We start from the raw sequence: 24,092 nt of genomic DNA on the forward strand, positions 1-24,092 counted from the left end.
TTGCATGCTGGGTGAAAAAGAATTTCCTTCTGGTTTAAACCTGCTATCTAATCGTACATCTATTCACAAACCACAGGGTCCCAAATAAGAAATGCACCTTTCTTTGGGAAGGCAGAATAAAAGAAAAAAGATCTTTCTTTGAAAACAAATTATTTAATACAAGTGATGAAATACATCAAACCATTTTGTTCTGTCCATGATGGCACATGTTCACATATGCTACAAAACTGATTCAGCAAGCATGGTGATATAGCATAACTACACAACTGGAATTTACAGGAGGCTTATGTGAAGTGTTGACACCTACTAATACACCAAAATGTACTCTTAACCAAATTGTTCAGAAATCATTTTACACATCCCAATTTTCAATGACTGATTTTCAGGAGAAAGGTTTATTTCATGCCTGAACTTCCCCTTTTGGTATACTGGATACAAAGACCAGTTTGGATGCACTATTTAAAGCCAGCTTTGATTTTAAAGTCCAATTTGTAGCCATGGGGCACTCCTTCAGTTTTTAAATAACGCACACTTACAAGTTCAAAAATGTTAGCAAAACTCAGAAAATGCAGTCATAACTTCTCTGCATTTTCTACTTTTGTAGGAAGATAGGAAGTTATTTGACAAATGGAAGTATCATTGTTTATTTATAAATTATAATCCTTTCCCAGTCATTCAGTTGGCCTTGGAAGGCTTAGAAAAACCGAAGTTATTGGTCTCCTGAATTGTAGGACGATCTCAGATCCTGTAAATCTTGCAAATCTTTACAGCTAGTTCTGTAAAGCTGTAAGGGTTGGTTTATTTACTCAGTCTTACAACCTCTTCAGAGGAATATAGGAGGTCAGGAAGTGACAGGAAATATAAAAAAATGTATGGATGACATCATTAGTCTGACATATTATGTCATGTATACTGTTTTATCTGCTCTGTTCACTATAGGATAATTTGAGGACACTTGTTAGCACTGCTTTTGTTAGTTTGTGTCTCAACTTTATTACTACTTATCTTTAGCTTTACACATTTTAAAATATGTAAATTATGGTTTTCTCTTAAATAAAATTCTACAACAGGAAAGTCCCAGTAACAATAGCTTTCCATATGTCAAAAGCCTACTGTGTACTGTAATTATCTCTCTTCATTAGACAGAATCTTCTCTTATAATAAAAGGTCAGTCTGTGAAAACAGCTGCATTCTGAAAAATAATTCCACTGTATAATAAAACAATGTAATTAAAAAGAAAGCTACCATACATTGCCCAGTTAATGAGTCTTAGTTCATAAATATAGCAGTTTGAAACAAACATTATAGGACATGTGTACTTGTTCCTGTAGTTGTGCAGTTTGATCTTGCATTCTTGATTTTCTTGAACCATCTCATTCTACAATCTCAAATAACATACACTATCTTATTTATAAATGATACAAGCAACAACTATGACTGGTATTTGGTTTTTTTACTTTTGTATTGTCACTGATGTTTCATAACAGGTAACATTACAACAGCACCAGAACAGTGGCTAAAAAAAGGGAAGAAAGTTTAAATCGCATACATGAAGAAATGTACTATTTTTTTCAGTTTAATTATGCACAGTGTTACACTGATAGTAAAAACTTTCCCTACCATAATAAAAGAAACTTGAGAAAAAACTTCATTTTGGGGAACATCAAATAATCTCCTAAAGATAGGTGTATGCTGCTAATCCAGGGATACTTGATAAGAAACAAATGTTCTTCAAGACAATATGAGATTGTGACAACTCTTAGAATAATGAGACATGGATTATCTTTAGATAATAATAAAAGGGACATATTAAAGGGGAACAAAAAATGTATCTTTGCCAGCTCTGTACAAAATTAACTCTTTCCCTTTCTCCCATACCAGTCAGAGCCCTGCTAAGTCCTGATGAAGCAGAGTGTATATACTCCATGTTATAGCACAGACCCCTTTTGATATGGCAGAACACTGTACAAAACTAAAAAGAGTGCCCTGCTCCTCTGAGCTAGGGAAAGACATTTAACTTGAGCTAGGGAAAGATGTTTTAACTTGCTTACATTGTATTTCAAAAAGCCCAAGCCTGAATGGATTCAATCTTTGCATGTTAGTCTAACTTGCAGAGAGTGAATCAGTTTCCAAATGGATAGATGTTCCCTTTTTATTCAGGAAATGCAGGCACATGCCTGCAGTGGCTCTAGCAAGAAGCCCGGGGGCACTATAGCAGCCCTCCCTTCCACAGGGAAGTCTCCCTTCCCCTCCCCTCCCCCGCTGCCATGGCTTTGGGAGGGGGCTATCTGAGGCTGTGAGGACCCAGAGGAGGAGCTCTTCCCCCTGACTTTCCCCCATTGCTGCAGGGTAGGGAGGAGGGAGGCTCTATGGGATGCTGCCCAGCCCCAGATGGGGACTCTTCCTACCACTTCTCCCCATCCCCCAGGGCAAGGGGAGGCTCTGTTCCATGCTGGGGGGAACTCTTCTCCCTCCTACTCCTCCCCCCAGAGAGGCAGAGGGAGCGCAGAGCTCAGCTGGGCAGGGTGTGGGGGAAGGGACCCCCACAAACTCCACCCATGGCATGCAGCCCCTGCTGCCTGGCAGCAGCAGCAGGTGGGGAGGTCAGGGTGCTCATGCTTCCCCCATTCCCTGCTGCACAGGTCCCCACACTCTGCCGGGAATGGAGTGAGTCCTGCGCCTTGCTTCCGTGCAGAGTCCAGCACAGGGCTTCCCCTTTGCAAGTGTGGAGCTACAGGTGCGCGGTGCAGAATGCTCATCCAGCACCTCACAGAGTCTCCCTCTCCACACTGGAAGGAGGAGGAGGGGGAACAGTCCCACTCAGCATGGAACAGAGCCCCTCTCCGCACCCTGTGGGACAACCAACTCAGCATGGCCCCGTTAAGGTGAAGGGGCAGGGAGAAGAGTTAATTCCTCCCTCCATCCCTTCCCTGCAGCTGGGGTCTGCCAGCTCCAGGGGCCACCGCTGCAGCCCCCTCCCCTTTGCTCCCCAGCAAACAGGCTGACCCCAGCTGTTGTGGGGGAAGAGCGGAAGGAGGGAAGAATTAACCTCCTCCTTGCCTACTATGCCTTAACGGAGCCATGTCTCTTCATTGTCTCTGCTAGGAAATGGTCCCTGCTTGGGCTAGACAGCAGAGGGGTGGGGTCAGTCCTGCGGCTGGAGCAGACAGCCCCGCCCAGCCCAGAGATATTGCCGGGATGCTGGGGGTCTGGTTTAACTTAAACCAGGAAGGGGTCTGGGACAGACATTGCATAAACCAGTTTGAGCCAAAACAGTTAAATCTGATACTACATTCAATCAAGTTTATCTCAAGCTGGCTTTGGCCATTTTGAAACTGATTTATGCGCACTGAATGTCTGTTCTGTTACAGGTTTAAATTTATGATTATTAACTATATTAATATGCAGTGCATCCTGCCATATACCCCCGCCCCATTTTTTTTTTTTTGGCATGCCGGCACTCCAGTGGCTTACAAGGTAGACATGGTTTTTTTGGTACTGAGGCCAAAAAAAACTTTGCCTACCCCGACATATACCATGTGACAGAGTGTAACTTTCAGTTCCAAGGCCATACTACCTCCTCCCAAAGGATTACTTCCAGGGGCAAAGGGAGGGACTTCCAGGAGCAAAGGGTAGGGTTAAGGAGTGGGACTTCCGGCCACAAGATGGCAACCAGGGGGCGGGGCAACTGTGAAGGGGCAGGTCTACCCATGCAGCCCTCAACAGCTTACCAAAATTCGTGAACTAGCCCTCCAGCCGAAATAATTGCCAACCACTGCTCTAGGGTTTCAAGGAGAGAGAGACATCCCTCACTTCTCCCTTTGTTGCCAAACTTTCCTGTGAATCCTGTAGCCAATTGTCACCAATGCACTCTAAGTTTTGACAGGCCTCCCTTTCAGCTACAACTGATTTAACTTTCTACCTGGAAGTTTTTCAGGGCATATTTATGTGAGAACACATGAAAATTAAGCTGAACTAGTTGAAAGGGTGAGTTTTAACTGCATTTTGTTGAAGCACACTGAACTTCCATGTGGTAGCAGATATTAAATTCACATCTTTAGTTAATTTGGTATCATTTTCCAGAAAGTCACCATACAAGCATCCTCCTATGCACAGGCATGCATCAGAGTCCATGTTGTCACATAAGGGGTAGGACAATTCATTTCCCCCTTATCTTATGAAATGGTATCAACCATGTTCCCTATTTTGGACCTATTTCTACAACTCTACCTAATCCAAATTCTAGGCAAGTCATTCTCAAATCATAAAAAGGTTTATTTTCTTTTTTAAAAACTCTGCTGAAAAATGATTAAATTTATTTTTACCACCACCCACTACCTTTGTTTTAATCCCCTTTCATGTCTTAATAAAGCAACACTTTTTACTTTAGTGCCTTTTGTTTAAAATATATTCACTGTTCCTCGAGATGCAAGTTTCTTCACAACAATATTAAATATTCATAAAATAGCTGAGCTGCTTGAAGCAATTTTCTGAAAAGAGAATAAATGTCCTAAAAAAAAAGTTTAATTGTACTGAATGTCAATTATACACACTTCTATTCTACTAAATGGACCAGGTGAAAGTAAATATTTGTTTTGCTCTTGCAAGAATCTGAGTACCTATCTGCTTCTGGACTCTTAGCAGATCCAGTGTAACAAATTTGATTTGTCTACCTTCTTATATGGATCTTCGTATTCAGTAATGCAAACAAGATAAATCAAAATGATAAAAAGGGAACAAATACCAATACAGAAGTCAGACTGATTTTTCCGAAGTGGTAAAATAAAATAAAATGAAAATTCTGGCATGCTGTGGTCACACAATAAATTCCCACTATGGGTGGGAATTATTCTACCAACATTATTTGTATGACTCTAACTGCTTTAAAAAATACAGGATAGATAAAATACCAGCCCAGAAATCTGCAAGAATCATGATGTCCTGAAAACATATACTTATCCCAAAATAATTTAGTAGATCCCTATTTTGGATACTGTAACAAACAAAATTTGCTCCAAACTCTTCCCAACAGGGGAAGAGGAAGGGATATGAGGAATAAACAGGTATTTTTGGATTCTTCTAAAAAAAAAACAAAATTAGAAAAAATAGAATATAGTTGAATGTACTTTAAACACAAAGGGAAAAATTAACTGTAAGCACAACAGACTTCTTCAACAATCTAGATTAACATTCAATAATCAAATAATATTTTATGGATTCAGCTCATCAGTAGGTTAAAATGTATTTCTATACAAGGTACCTCAATAGCAACTCTCAGAGTCTAATATACAGATATATCTATATATATCTAATATATAGATATTAGAATTTGAGAGTTGATATCAAGGAACCTTGTACAGAAATAAATTTTAACCTACTAATAAGCCATATATCTATATCTATATCTGTAGTTTGCATTTTATATCAGCAGATGGCGCAAAGCATTAGTGTGCTGTATTGAGAGCTGTGCTGTAGTTATCAGAGCCTCTGCTGAGTCAGTGGAGGAATAATGTCAGCTCTAAAACACGCTATTTATACTGTCATCATGTGACCTGGCTCAAACGTCCCATCTTGTGGTCACTTTTTCCACTTGTGCAATAACATTTTCTAGTGATCGATTCTCTTTTATAGTTCACTAAAAAAATCTGAGATTTTGGTTTTGTTTAAAGCTCATTTCAGTGTTCCTGTGTCCCCCCCATATTTCAGTTTTCTTGATTTTTTTTTGCTTGTATCAAGATATGCAGGTGCAGAATACTTTAGTGTGTGCTTCCAGCTCACCTGGACTGTAGCCAAAGTTTCTTAATATAGACAGCAGCAGAATCATCTGGTAACAATCCTTTCTGCCAGCCCAGCCAGATCTGTTTTCAATATTCTTTTCCAAATACTAAGTAATATTATGAAGCATCAAGCCTTTCTACTGAGAAATAGGCTTTTGGAACATTTATGCTATTGCTTTATAAATACAAAATAGACTGAAACTTTAATAATAAAACTGAGAAACAATTTCTAAGTCTCTTAACTTGGTCTCCATTTTGTAAGCATGCAATCATAAGCTGATAGAATTACTTGCAATGTATGTACGCTGCTGTAAGTAATGAGGTTAGGTTAGTATATTTGATCATATGGACACACAACAAAAATGCAAAGTGCACACTTAAACATCTGTGTGCACAAGGTTACAGAAACAAATAGAGAATTGTTTCAAAAGAATGGTCTTTTGTGCCCTCTCCTTCAGTAAAACATATCTTGCACACACATGCACACAGAAAGCTTTTTAATAAGATGGAGATGAACCATCTTCACATTAGAAACAAAAAGCACATACTCTTATTTTAGGATATGAATGACAAAAACCATAAGCATTTGTGCTACCAAACAAGTAGAATAGTTTGATTCTATTGGTTCATAATATTCCACAACATTCTAGGCATTCTTGAAAAAATAAAGTGAAATATGTTCTAAAAGTATTTCAAGACCAAATAATTTATACTCAGAAGGAGGGTACCATCTTGATATTTCGAGCCTGATTTCTGTTTGGTAACCCAGATATCAGCCACACAGCTTTAGCACTTAACCTTCTGTAAAGAGTTTTAACTTGCTTACATCGTATTTCAAATGAACATTATAGCATGTCCTTTCAGAAACACTAAAACATACCTCCATTCAGCCTTGTTATGCAGGAATGAGTTACATTGGTCTGGAAGGTTTCTGTCATTTGACATGGATTCCAGAATTGAAATGATCTGCTTGAAAGATAGCCTTTTCTGAGGACAAAGACAACAAATTAAAGTTTTGTTTTCATACCTGACTATGTAAAAACATTAACAGAGTTTCTTCTGGTGAAACTGCAAAAACACGGCTGTGAATAGCACAGAGACTGGATTTCTGCCTACATAATTATCAGGTGTTCAACTCAGAGAAAATATAATTTCTAAAGACATAAATGTAACTGCATATTTTTATATTTTCTTTAAAGATGTGAGCCTGGAAACTGGTAACTACCAACAGAACAGGGCCCCAGCCTTGGGCCCTTTGCATGCTATCACTATGTAATGTTGTATAAAATATTAATAGGGATTAAATGGTAAAGAGAAAAATCATGCCTAAAACAATCCTAATTCAGGAGGTTGGAACTATCAAGCATTGGTGCGCCTTTCATGTGTAGGTCCCAGGTATTAACGTTAATTCTTTAATACCTGAAAAAGCAATTATGTGGCCCACAAGAAATAAGTTTAAAGATGCAGTTCAGTTCCACCACACATCTATAACTGGCACCCTGGTTAGTCATCATGGAAAAGGCCAAGGATTGAATAAACATTGAACCTTTGTGTTGATCCCTCCAGGTCAAAGTTCAGCACATTGGCAATGCAGCAGAAAAATCTCACATGACTAATGTCTCTGCTGTTCTGGTTCTGTGCATATCTAAAGAACTTTACTCTTCAAAGCTGTCAAGCTAGCACCCTTTGTGAAAACCAAATTCACTCATCATACAAAGCAGTCATAACTTCTCCACATTTTCTACTTTTTGTAAGAAGAAAGGAAGCTATAAAGTAAGTAGGATAATTATTGAAAACCAAAAAAGCCACAGTTAAATGTTTTTCTTGAAGAGCAGCGACTCCGTTAGTCTGTTTGACAAACCCCAGACAAGGTTGAGACAAAAGGTTGAAACAAAATGTAGATACATAATAAAGGGATGATGCACATTCTCTCTGTATCTCTCCTGTAATTATACCATTTCTGCTAAAATTACAGATGCAGCAATTAAAACGTGCATTTTAATTTGGGAGCACAAAAACAATTAAGAACAATGCTGAGGTGTCTCTCCCAGGAAGATCCAAGTGATTTCCACATTATAAAAGAAAGACAATTTCTTTATTTCAAATGTCAAACAACATAAAAAAGTGTCAAATGTATAATGTAAAAAAGACAAGCTTTTATACAGTAGTGCTACACTATTCAATGCTAACTGGAGGCTTTTTTTGCCTGTCATTTTTTGGTCCATCTATACAATTTCAGGCAAATGGGCAACTGGTGTAGCTTAGCACATTTTCTCTGCGACATACAGAATTTGCCCCAACTACCACTGTGCCCCGACAGTTTGGCATTCATCCAATATTTTTTGAACCTAAGCGACAGGCACAGCATGGCAGCAGGTGCCTACTTGGCAGTACATGATTTGCACCTGTTGACAGAATTCTGTAACTGGTTTCTAGCATACAATCCCAGTGGTTTGTTCTCTCCTGCCAGTGTATCCCCAACTGTATTTATAAAGTAGGAGGGCTATACCTTCACACAACTGCGTGTGGATAATACTTTGGCAAAGCTCAGCAAGATGTTTCTTTGTACTCACTGCTAGACAGTCTCTGTAGTTTGAGTCCCAGAATAGTGCTTATGGTAAGTAGTGCTGCTCTAGAAAGTGATAAATTGGGTTTTAATCTTTAGTTTTATGTTGTCACATATTTACTTATTGTGAGCTCAAATTTTATCTTATGCCCCCCCCCCCCCCCCCCCCCCCCCCCGATTGAAGCCTCTTGCTCTATTTTGTAACTGATCTTTTCTCCCTCTTTTTTGTTGTCTCCTAAACTCCAGAGATGACACTGATCTGGATTAGGATTTTGAGGAAAAATATTCCTTTTGAGGAATCCCTCTGACTCAGGCAGATTATCCTCTGCACTCAGTCTATTGCTACAGGTAGATTTTTGGTAGTGGTCACCTGAGGGTATGTCCAATGAGAGCATTTGGGAGATGCTACTAAAGGCAGAAGTGCTGTGAGTCGATTGAAAAAATCCCAGTTTATTTGGGCTTATGGGTACCCTTGTAAAGTAAATGCATTTCTGTAATTTCAATTGTTTTTTCACTACATTTCCCTTCTGTTTGCCTGGAGCCCAGGAAATACATATCAGAAACCTCTCAGAATGATGCAAACATCAGTCCTCAAGAAGGTATTGGTGGAATGCTATTATTAAATGCCATGCAATTAACTAACAGGTGTGCAATATGCATTTCCTAAACTAATTCTATTTTCCATTTTCAGGAGCAGATGAAAAGCAAACAAACCCTTCATAAGCAATAAAATATTGTAATGAAGGCAGGAAACATTTATAGAATATTTCTGAGAGTCTTGCTTGGCATTTCTTACTGGAGAAGCACTGAAAAGTTCTGGGCAGGGTTGATACAAACAGCAATTTCTAAGCTGCTCTCAGGCCTGCCTAGAACCATAGAAGAGACAACAGCATTAATAGAAAGCAGAATTATTTCTGGATGTTCAGATAACAGAATGAATGAGTTAAGAGAAACAGCAGTACAGTGCTTAGTATAAGTCCGGTGGTTCCTGGACATAGTAACACCTAACTGGAACACAGTGAATCAGTTCAGGAAGAGGAATTAAGAAGACTAGAAGAGCTAGCATTCATATGAAAATGTGTTGGTAGCATTGGAAATGTAGTCTTCAAACTACCAGCACAACAGGCACCTGAATCAGTTGTAGCAACAGCTTTCTCTCTCTAAGCTAGAAGAGATTCTGTCTTGAATCAAAAGGAGGCAAGATTTACCTGATTTTTTAAGCAAATGACAAGTTTAAATTTAATAAATATCCTGTACACGTAGATTGAGGACTTGGCTGAGGTTTGCAAAAGTGATTGCAGATCTTAAGCGCTGAACTTGAGTACAAAAGGGCCCTTATTATCACTAGATGGGTGCTGTAGCAGGGCACTTGAGGTGCCTGCCCCTTTAAGAGGTCAGGCAGCCTGGGAAGCTGCTGGCAAGTGTGGGCCAAAGCTAATTGGGTATCAGCTGACCCAGGGACCTGGCAAGTGAGGCTAAGCCTGAAAGAGAGAGTCCCCTCCTGGGAGTCATCTAATTTAGGAGGGGACTGGGCCTAAAACAGGTATAAGCTCAGCCCCTGAGAGAAGCCGGCAGTAATATCTTAGACCCTGCTGAGAGAACACCACCTAAGCAGGATGGCTTCAGCTTCAGGTCAGCTTAAAGAGCACATCAAGAAGCAGTCTGGAAGTATGGGGAGGAACTAAGGGGACAAGGAGGGTCCTAGGGACCCAAGGAGGGGTCCAGAGCCCAAGAGGAGGGGCTAAGCGCAAGGAAACATCAATGAGGATGCCATCTGTGAGGCATGGGGCATGGTGGAGGGAAGGAATGGAGCCATGCAATGAGTCCGTAAGGCATTTGGGGGATGAAGGCTTTCATTCTGGGATGAAAGTCCCATGGGTACCTGGTGGTCATTTTGAGAGCAATTTGGGAAGCCCTGGGCCAGCCTTCCTCATAAAAAGTAATATCAAGGCATGATGGGCGATGAAGGGGTGATTGCCCACAAAGTGAAGGCTGCAGGGACTCCAGGGGCTTCACAGCCACCCCTGCAGTGGGACCCTGCCACAGATGCCCAAGCCCTTTTTTGAAAATCAGGCTCTTTAAAGATGTGCTAGGTTGGACACCTATAAATTGAGGCATCCAAAAATCACTGTTCACTTTGAAAAATCTTTGCTCTTAGATCTCAATGTTGCATGGAAACCGTGTATAAAATATTCCTACTAGAATTAGTATTTTTTTCACAGCTTCTCTTTGCTCAATAATTATGACTGGGTATATTTTATATAAAACCATAACTCTTGTGACTTTCATTCCTGCTGCTTATCCATTCCTAATTTTTTTACTATAATATTATTTGTGATCATTTGTTATCATTTTGTCAGAAAACAGATGAAGATGAGCCATGGGAACAGATGTTACCAAAACAAAAGAAGATTCTGTTGTAACACAGGTATCTGTAGTGATGAGAAGAGAGGTGGTTAGCTGTACTAGGGCACTGTTACACATTAATTCTGGACGGCTCCTGGAGCTCTTAACCCCTAGACTGTCTCCATGTTAACTTCATTAAGTGGCTTAAAGCACTCATTATGAGGCACAAAGTTATGGCACTCCAGGGTAGGATTATCTCTGAGCCGCACAACCCAGCTCCTGTTCCATTAATGTGTGGCCACTCCCCACAGATGTGCCACTCAAGGTGAAGTTTTCCAATATCCCCAGATGCAGCGGCCCCTGCCACATCCTCCTGTTATGTGGGTTCTCATACCCCCAGCTGCTTAATGGAGAGGCCCAGGGACTGGAGCCACAGGTTTTCTATTTCCCCCAGCCTCCAGCCCCCTAGTCCAACAACAGAAACCTAGGGAACTTCCCCCCCTCAAGACTGAGCCTGTCTAGACAGGCAGCCACTGCTGGGCCCTGTGTCCCACAGCTTCCCCTGCCAAGCCCTGGGAAGCAGAGGAAAGTGTGGCCAACCCCAGGGTGCCACCAGACCTGGCTGGGCTCTGGCAAGGTCTGAGCTCCAGCCCTGCAACTCCAGCAGCACCCTGCTCCATGCATCTGATCCACACACAGCCCAGCAAGCACTGGCAGTGGCTGCTGGAGGGTAGGGAGCAGCCTGCTGCCAGGGAAGGCACTGCTTCAGGGTGGGGCAGCTGGATGTGGATCTAGGCTGTGGGGGTTTGCTACTGCCTGTATGGACATGGAAGTTGGCTGCACGTGGACTCTCCTCCCAGATGCAGAGTGAAGCCAACCTGGGAGGGACCTGACTACTGGAGCCCCCAGTCCTATGTTCACTGCCTCTGCCACCACCAGCTTCCTGGGGCTGCTACTTGGGCCTCCCTCTGCCTGGGTCCTGGGGCTGTCTACTTATTCCATGTGCTGCTGGGCTGCCCCCACTGGGCCTGGGGGCACCAAGGAGGAATGGGGGGATGGATGTGGGGCAGAGCTGGGGGGTGAAGATGGAGGGGGAAGAAACAGAGAAGCAGCTAAGTCCCCCTAGGCTGAAGTTGCCCAGGCACTGGGAACAGCCTATGGGATGTGTGTGGCTAGGAGATGCACACAGATGTGTACAACAGCAAGCCTAGAGTACGTGTGCCGGAAGCTGGGCAGGCAGAGGCCTCCCCTCACAGCTCCCACCGAGCCCCTCAGGCTTGCTCTCAAGGGACCCCACTGCTTCCCTCCCCTCCCTCCAGTCTAGAATGCTGCTGCTGCGGCAGGCAAGGAACAGGTGAAGTCTAGAGAATCACAGAGAAGTAGGGCTGGAAGAGACCTCCCTGCTCACCAGGCGCTAGCAGCAAGTCACAGCTGCACAGGTTGGGGACAGTCCGAGAAGGTTTCTAAACTGCCCCAAACTCCAAGCTAGCACTAAGCTGATTAACTTTTGAGCTGCTCAAAGTACAACATGTATAATAAGGCCTTTTGTCTCAAGTCAGGCAGAAGGTAGTCCATTCGTAGCATCTGACAAAGTAAAGTGGTACCTCCGTGAACCGGTTAATCTCTAAGAGCGCCTATATACGAGCAGTGAGGCTGCTCCAACGTGCTGTAATTACAGCATGCCAGAGCAGGCTCGATTAATCAAATGAGCTTAAGTTGAAGTGACCCTGCCACCATTTTTAAGCATGGGGACACTGACACATGAGATACTCTGGGTACCTTAATGAAATTGGCTCTTGGAGCTGCTCTAATTAAAAGTGCCCCACACCTACTCCTGGAGCATATGTATAAACACCCTAGAGCAGGAGCTCTACTTTCTGCCTGGCGATGAAAAAGATTCATATAAAGAAAGCTTTTTAAAGTAATCATCTAGTATCCTGGCCAAAAAAAAAAGTGTGTGCCTGGTAGAAAAACAGACAGTTGAAAATGGTTGTTTAAGATAAGTAGCTGTCTATTAGAAGTGTTTTTTAATATTCATGAAAACCTAGCATTTAAACACATTCAACGCTCTTAATAAAGTTAATTTAACTTGCACAGAGCTTACTACATAAATTGTGTGCGCTCTATACATGCTTCATTCATAGGGATTTAAATGTAATGATATAGAACAATTTTTTCAAACAGAAATTTTGTAATACGGAAAGCAAAACCTAAGATGATAGACTATCATGGGCAAAGGGAAAGTGGCACACTGCAGTATACTACAGCAGAAACTGCACTATATACGTTCACAGAAGCAATACTTTTAACAATGAACAAACTGGTCTGAAATATCTCAGGAAAATCCATTATCCAAGAGCCAGAGATTCATGCAAACCTCCTCGTATGAACCTCTCCTTGTTTCTAGATGAGGTACTTATATTCTCCCTTTTTGCATCTATGGATTTGAAGGGAGTGTTTTGGGAGAATGATCATTGTGCTCCAGCCCACTAGCAATTTGAAGAAAAGGGTAATTCAGACTAAAGTTGCAGTAGCTTTTCTTCAGAGCCATTTATGAACTAAGGAACTCTCTTCATTTGAAGCGGTAGGGGAACTGAAACCCTGCATGTGGTGAAGAGGCTTCGAGTTTCCATCTGGAAAACATGCTGCTACTGAATGTGCTGGCGGATTTATAAGTCGTAGTAAAGGAACTCCTTCGTATTTCCTGCTCATAATTCCTCCCAAGTGACAAGATGATCTGGCTTTATCCCTGGACGAAACCTAGTTCCTCAAATAATGGCTGAAGCCCTTTTGACTTCAGTAGGACAAAAATTCAGCCCCTATGCAGCTGGGTGCAGGAATATTATTTCCTGCCTTTAACCACTAACACAGGGAAAGGAAATGTTTATATTTGATAACACATCTGAAATTATTCCAATTTTTTTTGTCCAATTACATCCAGAGGTCCCTTCCAAACAATTTCTTGTACAATAAGATGGGGAAAGCAGTTCACTTGAGATGGACATTTCCCATCACTGGCATGGGCCTTCCTTGAGTAAATACTCCCTTTAAGTACTCTTTTTAAATTTTCTTTAGGGCAGTTGAACAGGTTTAGATGTTTAGTAGCTTAATGTGGTATTTCTTGTTTAACATTTTTCAATTTCATTTTCACATTTTAGTAATATATTTTAAATAAGGCTAGTCATTAATGCTTTCAAATATAAACACCGGGCAACTTTTCCTGTTAATTTAAGACTTAATTCTACCATATTCACTCATATTGTGAAATAGTGGATGTTACAAACACACTCAGCATAATTACAAATGTCAAAACTCCATTTTCAGCCATTACAGTTTATGGTCACTGCTTTCAGGTATCTGTGAACAAATAACTTTAGGGGAAAAAAACTTCTGTTGCTAAGAACTGCTTTTCTTAAATCAAAGACAAATGTACAAATTCTTATTATCCAGTCCTATTGATATGAATTCCATTTAGTACATAGATATTTAGACACAACAAGAAGCAATGGTCTCAAGTTGAAGCCAGGGAAGTTTAGGTTACATATTAGGAAAAACTCTCTCATGAGAAGGGTAGTGAAGAACTTGTTTTTACCCAGAGAGGTTGTGGAATCTTCATCCTTGGAGATTTTTAACCAGGCTAGACAAAGCCTTGGCTGGTATTATATATTTGGCGATGGTCCTGCTTTGAGCAGGGGGTGGGACTAGATGACCTCCTGAGGTCCCTTCCAACCCTAATTTTCTACGATTGTATGATCCTAATTGAAAAAACAGGTCTGATAAGAGTCAAAGCAAACATGTTCTAGATCATGGTAATGAAAAGCCTAATTTTGATAGGGAAACTGAAATAGTTTATAATAGCAATAATGGTCCAGGTCCAAAATAAGACTAACATATAGTAAAATTATTAAAAGTAAAAAGAAAAGCAATGCAATAAACACACACAATAAAGTTAACTACCTTTGAATCAGCATCCCAACACTGACGCATCAGTTCTGCAAAACTTCTGGGACAACTGCTTGGAATGGTTAATCTCTGCAATGAAAATAGAAGTAATGAAAGCAATGTGTTTGGGTTTTTTTTGATGATTTAATAATATGCTTTCTATAAAATTGGTCTTTTAAAGTTTTCTAACCAGTCTTTTAACACTGTAAATGTGCACATGAAAAACTATAACTAAGGTTCAACGTACAAAAGCCCAAGAATAACAGTGGTGAGGTACAGTTAGATAGGTACCCCTGTCAGGTACAGATCCCAAATGCAAGGGAAGGACAGCAAATATTCCAGCAGAGTAGTTAAAAACCTACAAAACAACACAAAAAAACCCCACTAACAGCAAAATAGGTAAAACAAGGCACGGCTAAATTAAACATCTGTTCCCAATTAACTATTCTATTAGAATATCATGCCTCTCAAAATGGATTGAATGGGGTAAAAGACTTAATAACCTTCTCTCACATGAGTAATTCAACTGGGTAGTACGAAAACTATTGCTGATACTGCAAATCAATGGGATATGAAGATAAGAGTATGTCAACTAGGGGAGGTTAATGATGTTAAAAAAGTTTGTGTGGTAGGAGAAATTAAGATTTGCCAATAAGTTTCACAAGGTTGTGATCAGATTGATTAATCATGATATTAATTTTTCAAAAAAAAGCTCAAGGATGAAAGAAAACTTTGTTACGGCAAATATTTTCAGATAAGCTATGAGAAAAAGCTGCAAGTAACAACTAGGATCACTGTAACAGAGAACCTGTTTAAAAGCAGTTTCATTTGCATTGCAATGGGTTGAAAAGATTCAAGAGATCTTAAGGCCATCATGAAGGAAACTTTTAATTTGCAAACTCTTTGTGTGGTGTGAAAAGGCCCAAAATGCCATGATCTGAGTGTCATCTATACACATGCCTATGCACAAAATAAATGCTATTATTTAATGAAGTATCCCCACAACATTACACTTATAGCAAGACAACTATTACAGGGAGCCTAGATCTGTTTGGCCACAGATGTGTGATACTCAATTAAATTAACATGTAAATACAAAACTGCTCTTCACTTGGTAACTGGGGAGAACACAAAAATAAGCAGGGCCAAGCTAGGAAAATGGTTCCTTCTAAGGTGTCATAAACAGAGCAGAGCCAGACAACTAGGATCTGAACCAAGAGATAACAGTTCTGTTCAAACAAACTTGCCAACTGAGGTACTTGACATGCACTAATCTTGGCACTTTGCAAATAAAGCAGAGCAAGCTGTATTAGATTGTACCTTTATATTACTGTAATGTGACCTGCAAAGCCTTATGAGCCACAGTATGCCAAAAAGTGTAACAAACTCTACTGCACATGTATTTAAGCAAGATAAAACCTGGAAATTTGAGATACACAATAATAGTGCTACAGGCATGTGATTATTAAAATAACAGATTACATCCATGTGAAAAATGTTCTGTGAAAGAAACAGAGAAAGTTCTGCAATGCATAAACAAACTGCACTGACACTTGATACCTGGTTGAATCGTTTGCCTAAAAATACGTCTGATAGTGCTGCTGTGGCATTTGTCTGCAACTCTTGCTGTTCCAGGGGATGGAAAATGAGTTAGTACTTGTCTTACTTGTGCAGAATGCTATTTGTCAGGTAACACATAGGTAGCAGGTTCCAAGAATGACATACTATAATAAAGATGACATTTATCAGGAGCAATTTATCATTAGCTAGTGCCAGCCATAATCTGAACTCTCATATTTAGGGTTTCCTAAAGTAAAAAAAAAAGTTCCAAGTATGAAGAAAATGGAAAATATTTTAGCAAGGTGAATTCCATCCTATGAAAATGTGCACAGGTCCCAAACAAGGCCCACATACACTAATTAAGGATCATTTAACCTCTAAAGCACCCTATCTAAGAACGGTGATTCTTTACTCATGAAAGAAAATAACAGCAACAGCTGATGGTACTAGTTATATATGCAATTCAAGCTCTACTCATCCACTTATTTTTTCCTTCTATTTTTTCCATTTGAAGTAAGGCAACTGCCATCATCATGTTTTGTTTATACTGTATTGCATATAGTGTCTTACTTTGGAAGTAATAACAGATTTATAAGTGCCTTCTTCAATATCTTTCAAGCATATGCTGAATTTATTCACCTTACTCATTTCAAATGGTCCAAGTTCTGTAGGATAAAGTCTTCATAAAACTCTGGATTTGGCATACGCAAGAATGGTATATACTGTGTATGGAAGACACTCTGGTCTCATTTTCACCCAAATAACTTGGCATTAGATGTATGAAACTTTCCCTAAAATGGGAGGAGTCCCATTATGTCTGTTGTTCTGAAATAGTACATTGTGGAAGGCTGATGTCATAAGGTTTCTATTTACTCATGAAGAATTTTTATCTAATTTGGACATCCCACATCAGGAAATGGAACCAGTACAATTCTAACCCCCCCCACCACACACACACACAAAAACAAAACAAAAAAGAAAGAAAAAGAAAAAGGGGACATACAAAACAGAAAGGATTTCTCCCACAAATATCTTCACCTTCTGCTATGAAATATCTAACTCTAAAGCATTTTGGGAAGCAGTTTGTATAGAAGAATATACAACTGTGTTGTATAGTCGTGAGTTACCACTGTAATATTACCCAAACTTCTACTGTGACTAGCTACTGAAAGTTTCATCTTAACTGAGGATTTCCATGCTTGTCTGTGTGTGGCCCAATCTTAACTTTAAATGTTTTTAAATGTAGTTGCTGTCTTTGATATCAAGGAACTGTGTGTTCAGATATACACTCACATATCCAACTAACTGAAAGCCTCAATTTGTGGCAAGAAGAAAAGCGAGGCTGGGGACACTGTACAAATGGTGTTTACACCACTGAAGTTCTTTTGAAATGGAAAGACTCTGCATGAGGAAGCTTGCAGCTATGCCACAGCCTTGCCGATACCAGTGAGGAGCTCATCTTCAATGTAGTGTTGAACGTAGGTGGCAAAACTGTAATTTCTCTCTTTTTTTAACTATTTTTTCTTCTTTTATTTTTGAAATTTTCATCTAAGCGACAGTTTCTTGTACTATAGTGACTCCTGCTGGGAGAGTTAAGTTGAAGTAGCTGAAGGTCTCTTACAGATATATCAACTCCCGGCCAGTAAAAAGATGTCCTAAACGCAGGAGATGGAGTTAAACTGTTCCCCTACCTTGGACGCAATGGCTTCTTTCATCACTAAGAACAAACCCCTAGGTTTTACAATTGAGACTGAGAAACTAGTACAGTACTTGTACAATTTTTGATCTACAGCATCACGACGTGAAGCTGCAACAATTAGATGTAAAGGGTCCATTCATGAGGAATAACATCACTTTGACCCTTTGTGTTAGCTCCTACTGCTAATCTTTCCATACGCGTGAACTTACTTTCAATTTGAAGAAGATGAAAAAGTCTTTTGCAAAACCCCAATACTGTTTTCTGATCTATGTACCTGAATGTAGAAACGTAGTCTTACCTCGTTTTTTTCCACTACAAGCCAAGCTACTTGTAATCCTTCCAAGCCTTTAAAGGGGACCTCCCTTGTTAGCATCTCCCAGAGAACCTGGAACAGAAAAAAAGAAAAGAATTTTTATTTCTGTACTTTGTATTTTAAATACATTATTAAATCTTGATACAGCACTATCTGTATCCAATTATCAGACAACCAGATCTCACTTACAGGAACTTGGATGAATGTTTGTGTGTCGGATCCTCTCACTAAATTAATCTGAGTATTTCTGTCTTTTCTTCTAAAGAAAAAAATAGATTAAAAAATGGGTTGTGTGGGCTCTAGTAACTACAATTTTGTGAAATCCATAGGAAACACTTTCTTCTTTCTTTATATCCCGAAATGTTCATGTTTGGTCGCTCAAACTTGTGAGATAGCGGACCCCTTATCTCCAATCCCAACTAGACAAATCTTTCTATTAGTTATTCAGCAATTTAAAATATTTCTATATGACCACAAGTCTGCTTCCTAATAATCAGTATATGATCCAAAACCTTTCTAGATCATACAACCTTAAAAATCCACTCCAAAATATACTTTGAAAATAATACAACTATTATTGTCTCTTAAGTATGATTTTTTTTAAACTAAGTATTATTGCAGATAACAAGAAATTCATGTTTTCTCTTCAATCTCCCTACAACCATATATACAGGAAGACCTCTTCCAACTGCTTGTGCTTATAACATTTTTACAAGTACTTATCCAACTTATTAAATCAAATTGTACGTAAGAATATCAGCTACTTCATAAAAAATGAGTCCAGAATCACCAGAAGGGCTCAAGACTTGATGCAGCCAAGTAATTTTCTGCCACAAAAACAACACTGGAGCCAAACTAAGTTAAAAGTTACTCCATATCTCTGTTCATACATGTATCTACTATTACACTTATTCCCCATAGAAGTTTCTGTTGATGCAGATATAAAAACATCTTCATTGCAGAATACAACAAAACAAAAGAAGATATTTATTTACCACCTGGTCAAATATTCCAAATCCCTTGTATGTGTCTCTATGACCCTGCTGCTTGGGCTGAGACTTGGGCTTACCTAGGCCACATCATTTTGAATGGATTCTGGCTAACTATGATGGTAATCAGAAGAAAAATGTAAGAATATTGGAAGATGCTACTGAAGCAAAGGGGTTAAAAAACCCACTGAAGAACAGTGATTAGTAAAGCCACAAAACTGCGCTAATTTTTTTCCAGGGAATTCAGGTATGTAATTCTTCAGTATAACTTGATTTGTTCCCTTTAGATGATGAAGAAAAAAGCACTTCAATTTGTAATTCCAATTACCACACATCTGCTGGTAAAGCTAAGGAAAGGAACAGAATTTAACTAAAAAAGAATTAACTAATTTAGCATTCCCATAAAGTTCAGACACACAATAAGCAGTCACTATAAAACAAAAGCCTTGGACCACCAAAAAGTTCAGCTGAGCCCCCTCATCTCTATAACTGGTAGGTCTACAATGCCTTACACACTACAAAACCTAACAGATAATCACAATGAATCACTTCATTCAAGTTCATATGTCATATGAATAAATGTTTGGAAAATAAAATATTATTTTAAATTCTCCAAATGAATAATATTCATTACTGAAATATCTAGGTGCTGTAATACCCCAGGAGCCTGCAGCTGAGAAACAGGACAATTTTGCTTTTCTCACTCAAACAGCACTAATTGTAATGATTGTGTGTTTTCTTGCTCTCAATTTGAGCTTGTCAGCCACAAACAAATCCATCAGGCATCTGACTAGACCTCTTATGTGTCCAGGGGATCAACAGTTGCCTACTGCTGTGTTTCCATTAATGCACATAAGTTATTGCAGTACATTTTACACTAAAAACTAACATTGGCATCCAAAAGAAGTTATTTCTATTGCCTCTGGGGCTCATTGCTTTTCTATGCTAACTGCACAAGCTCAAAATATTCCAGACTACATTTAATGCAAGAGGAGAGTAAAGTCTGACAAGAATAGGAAGAACTTGCCTTGCTGTCCTTACTTACACTGAAAGGCAAAAGATGTGGAACTTAGGTCTCATAAACTCTGTAATGATTCAAAAGGCCTTAGAACTGCCCTTTCAATTATGCTAATTCCATATTTGGAACAACAAGCTAGATAAAGATTTACCCATCAGTGGTGACATTTCATTATTCTTATTTTTATAGGAGTTGGTTATACTGGACTATCACTGCAGTAGAACCAAAGCTGCAGCAGAAAGATTACTGTTTTGTTAGTTTGCTACAAGACAGTAGGTTGAAATCTTCAATCTTCTCAGTAGTCTATTTTTATTTCTCTGGACATCAAGTAGCAGAGACACTTTTATCACCTGGTACCTCACCATCAAATATGTCCTGCACAGTCTGTTCATTTTCAGAACCACTTCTCCATCTCATTGTACAAAGAAAAAATGATCAATCAGTTCTTAAATTGGGTTTGCAAACTTTTCCATATCTTGAATCCCATTTTAATTGGGAATTTTTCTCATGGTCCACTTCCCCTCCTATTTGTCACAAGAATCACCTCCTTTCCTGTTCTTGTGACAACAAACATCCGAGAGTTGACACAGAAACACCCTAGTCTAAATACAGTCATGAAGAAGAAGACAAAAAGATTAAAGAGTTTTTCAAACTGTGGTCCCTTGTAGAGCTCAGTCTCCTTCTGTGTACAGACAGAGAAACTGAAGGAGGACATGAACAAAGAGCCAGATTGCAGTTGTCCTGTTTTGAAAAAAAGAACATGTTGCTGCTAACTGCATAATGGCCGCTGCATTTAATTCCAGTCTCTTCACTACCAATATTCAATAAACTGCTTTTATAAGTTTTGAGATACCTCAGCTATGAAAAGTGCTGCGTAACTTCCCTAAAATCAGGTACAACATGCAACACACAGAATTCTTCTAAGTTAAACACCTTTTGTTCTATACCGCATGTCTACAATGTCAAAATAGCTTCCACAAACATTTTCAACTAGGCAAATAAGAAATCATTTTCTGTATAACACACAATGGGCACAACTACACAAGACACTATGCCACTGTAGCGATGTGCTACGGTGTGCTAACAACATTATATATGGACAGTCTACCTAATTTAGATATGACCCGTAGCAATGTGCTAGGGTGCCATAGCATGTGTTGGGAAAAACTGGGTCCCCACTGCTATGTCACCATAGCAATGCGCTCCCTCGTTATAGCATGTTGCTACGGCAACATAGCAGCCAAAAATAACCATGTGTGGCCAGCATGGCACAGTATAGGCTGCTACTGCACCGTCTTTTAGTACTTTCAAAATGAACTACTAAAATACGGCGCAGTAACGAAGGCACTGTACAGCCTTGTGTAGATGCGCCCAATGACATTAAAAAGAAGCTTGATCTACATGACTAAATTTCTAGGTTGGAAGTTTCAGATATATACAACATTTGTTTAAACTATGTATTTGGAAAGGGTTTAGAAACCAAGCCACTGGCTGGCTAGTTAACAGAAATCTCAAGATCTGCATTTGAATCAGAAATAAATATCCTGGAATATCTAACTTTGTTAGACTCCCTTACAGAATGATCTTCTAAAAATCTCAGAAGGAGAACATACATGGAAGCCATGTAGCCAGTCATGAGGATGATAATAAATTACCAGGAACATTGAACAACAATATATATGGACAGCCTACCTAATTTAGATATGACCCATTTGTAAAGAGGAAAGTTCAACTATACTGATGAAATACTTGGGCCAGTATGGTGATAGAGATACTTTGTCATTTGATAGAAGCTACTCTTTTACATAGTAAACAGAACATTTACAACTACATAATAGTTTACAGAAAGAAAACGAATTCAGGGGAAAAAAAACAGGAAGAAAAGAAAATGTAGGGGAGACCAGAGACACTGCAAACAAAATGCTCTTTCTTAACCTCTCCTTAGTTTACATTTGAAAAGGATTCTGTTCTTTGTTATCAACACTTCAACTGAAGAAAAGCAGATTTGTCTGTCTAACATAAAGGGCACTGGCAAGTGTTAAACTTTCAAAGTGGACTGTTTAAAATTTCATTTTATAGATAAAACATTGTAAGACCAAGAGATCTTACTCTAAGGTTTTTATTCTTATCATTTTAGCTTACTTACTGCTAGCCTAAAGTTTATTTTTGGACAATTCCAACTTTCAAAGATAGAATAGGATGATTTTTTTTCTAGCATAATGCTATTGTCAATAATAGCAATCAGCAGCAAATTTGTTCCACTGTAGTTTTGCCAGACTAATTTGCCACTGTTACATCTGAGGATCTCCACTGAAATCACAGGAGCAACAGAAGTGAGAAACTGGAACAACACAGGTGACTCAGCTCCTCAATGTTTAATAACATATATACAAATATGTGACACCTAACAAAATTGCATACAAATGATTAAACAACCATATGGGTTACATACTATTACACAGGCTGAAGTAGCACTGATAATATGTGAGGTATTGGTTAATATAACTATATACATAAGCCAAAAATCATTTTGTGAGCAAATAATGGCATTAAAATGTTTCACTAATACTGAACTGGATCACAAGTGGCTACATCGCAAGTTGTTTGAGTTTTACTTCCAATCATAAAATTAACAAATGCCTTTACAATTTATATGCAAAGAAAATAAAATTTGACTTGACAAGTAAAATCGTTCTTACGATTTGTATAGTACTCAACATAATAATATATTACACAATTCCTTAAATTCTTTCACTACTATAACTTTATTTGCAGATTATTCACATGAGAACCAAGATATAGCAAGTTTTGAACTATAAGTCCATTTTTGGAATTTCTTTTCTGCCTTTTTCTTATTTGGAACTGAAAAGCCTCCTTCAATGGCTAATACTTGATTGTTTCCAGTAACAGTTTATATTAACATTTACAATGGCAGGCTAGCTTATATTCTTGTTCTGTATGTGACCTGGTTCGTTTAAGAGATACAAGAGTTTTGGATCTGCAAAAGCAGCTTGAACCTTTTGCCTGTAAGACACTTTACATGATCTCTCACACAATTTTTCACTAAAAAAATATTTAACAAAAGGCCAATATAATCTTCCATTATGTCACCAATTTAACTATGTATAGCTATGAGCCTTGGTCTAAAGTAGTACTTAGAAAAATCTGGCAAGGCAATGGTGGGTATTTGCTCAGAAGGATTTGTTTATTCCATCCCTTCCTTCAAACACATGCCTGTGTATGCACTAGGACCTACTCCTGCCTGTATGTGTTGTTTATTCTGTTCATGCTACCCTCAATCTCCTGCATTTAGTTTACACTGAAGACCTACAGAGGATTGACTGCAGGGACCCAGACTAGAAATAGGATTAAAAAAAATATTCCTCAATTAGTATAGCCCCAAACTGACCTTTATGATGCAATATTTATTTGAATAAACCAATTCCTTTGTGCATTCCAAAAAGTCCCATTACGTTTCTTTCCAAACTTTTTATACTGTTGTCTTCTTCTTCTTTGGGATCCTTTCTTACTATTATCAGACACTATAAGAGCTGTCTGATGTGCAGAAGTAGAATCAGACTCTTTTTTTGGCACACAACTTTATGGAAAAATTCTAATCAATCTTCCCTGCAATAAATTTACTAAAATAACCTCTTACTCCTGGGTGGACTGAATATTATCCATGTTATCAAAAATACAAATACAGATTCCAAATATAAACTGGTCCTGCCATTATCTCAACATAGGTGGAATATTTCAAATACACTGTGAATTTTAGATTGTGCTGCATCGTTAATGAGATCAAACGCTTATCTTCCTAAGTATGCAAGACATTGCTCGGAAAAATGTTTTCCAACTTATTGTTTAAAAATATGCGGGCCT

At 39.0% G+C, this 24,092-nt stretch overlaps 1 protein-coding gene across 5 annotated transcripts in view; it reads right to left on the reverse strand.

The window, feature by feature from the left end:
* MAP3K20 (mitogen-activated protein kinase kinase kinase 20) overlaps nucleotides 1-24,092 on the reverse strand; it is a 127,012-nt gene that overhangs the window by 50,263 nt on the left and 52,657 nt on the right. For all 5 annotated transcript variants that reach the window (XM_059727279.1, XM_059727280.1, XM_014599478.3 and 2 more), the window contains exons 8-10: nucleotides 18,189-18,275; nucleotides 14,647-14,721; nucleotides 6,658-6,764 (exon numbers count right to left, since the gene is read on the reverse strand). In XM_059727279.1, the coding sequence (XP_059583262.1) occupies nucleotides 6,658-6,764; nucleotides 14,647-14,721; nucleotides 18,189-18,275 (269 nt within the window). The remainder of the gene's footprint in view (nucleotides 1-6,657; nucleotides 6,765-14,646; nucleotides 14,722-18,188; nucleotides 18,276-24,092) is intronic.

This window comes from Alligator mississippiensis, chromosome 4, assembly GCF_030867095.1.
Source record: "Alligator mississippiensis isolate rAllMis1 chromosome 4, rAllMis1, whole genome shotgun sequence".
NCBI lineage: Eukaryota > Metazoa > Chordata > Crocodylia > Alligatoridae > Alligator > Alligator mississippiensis.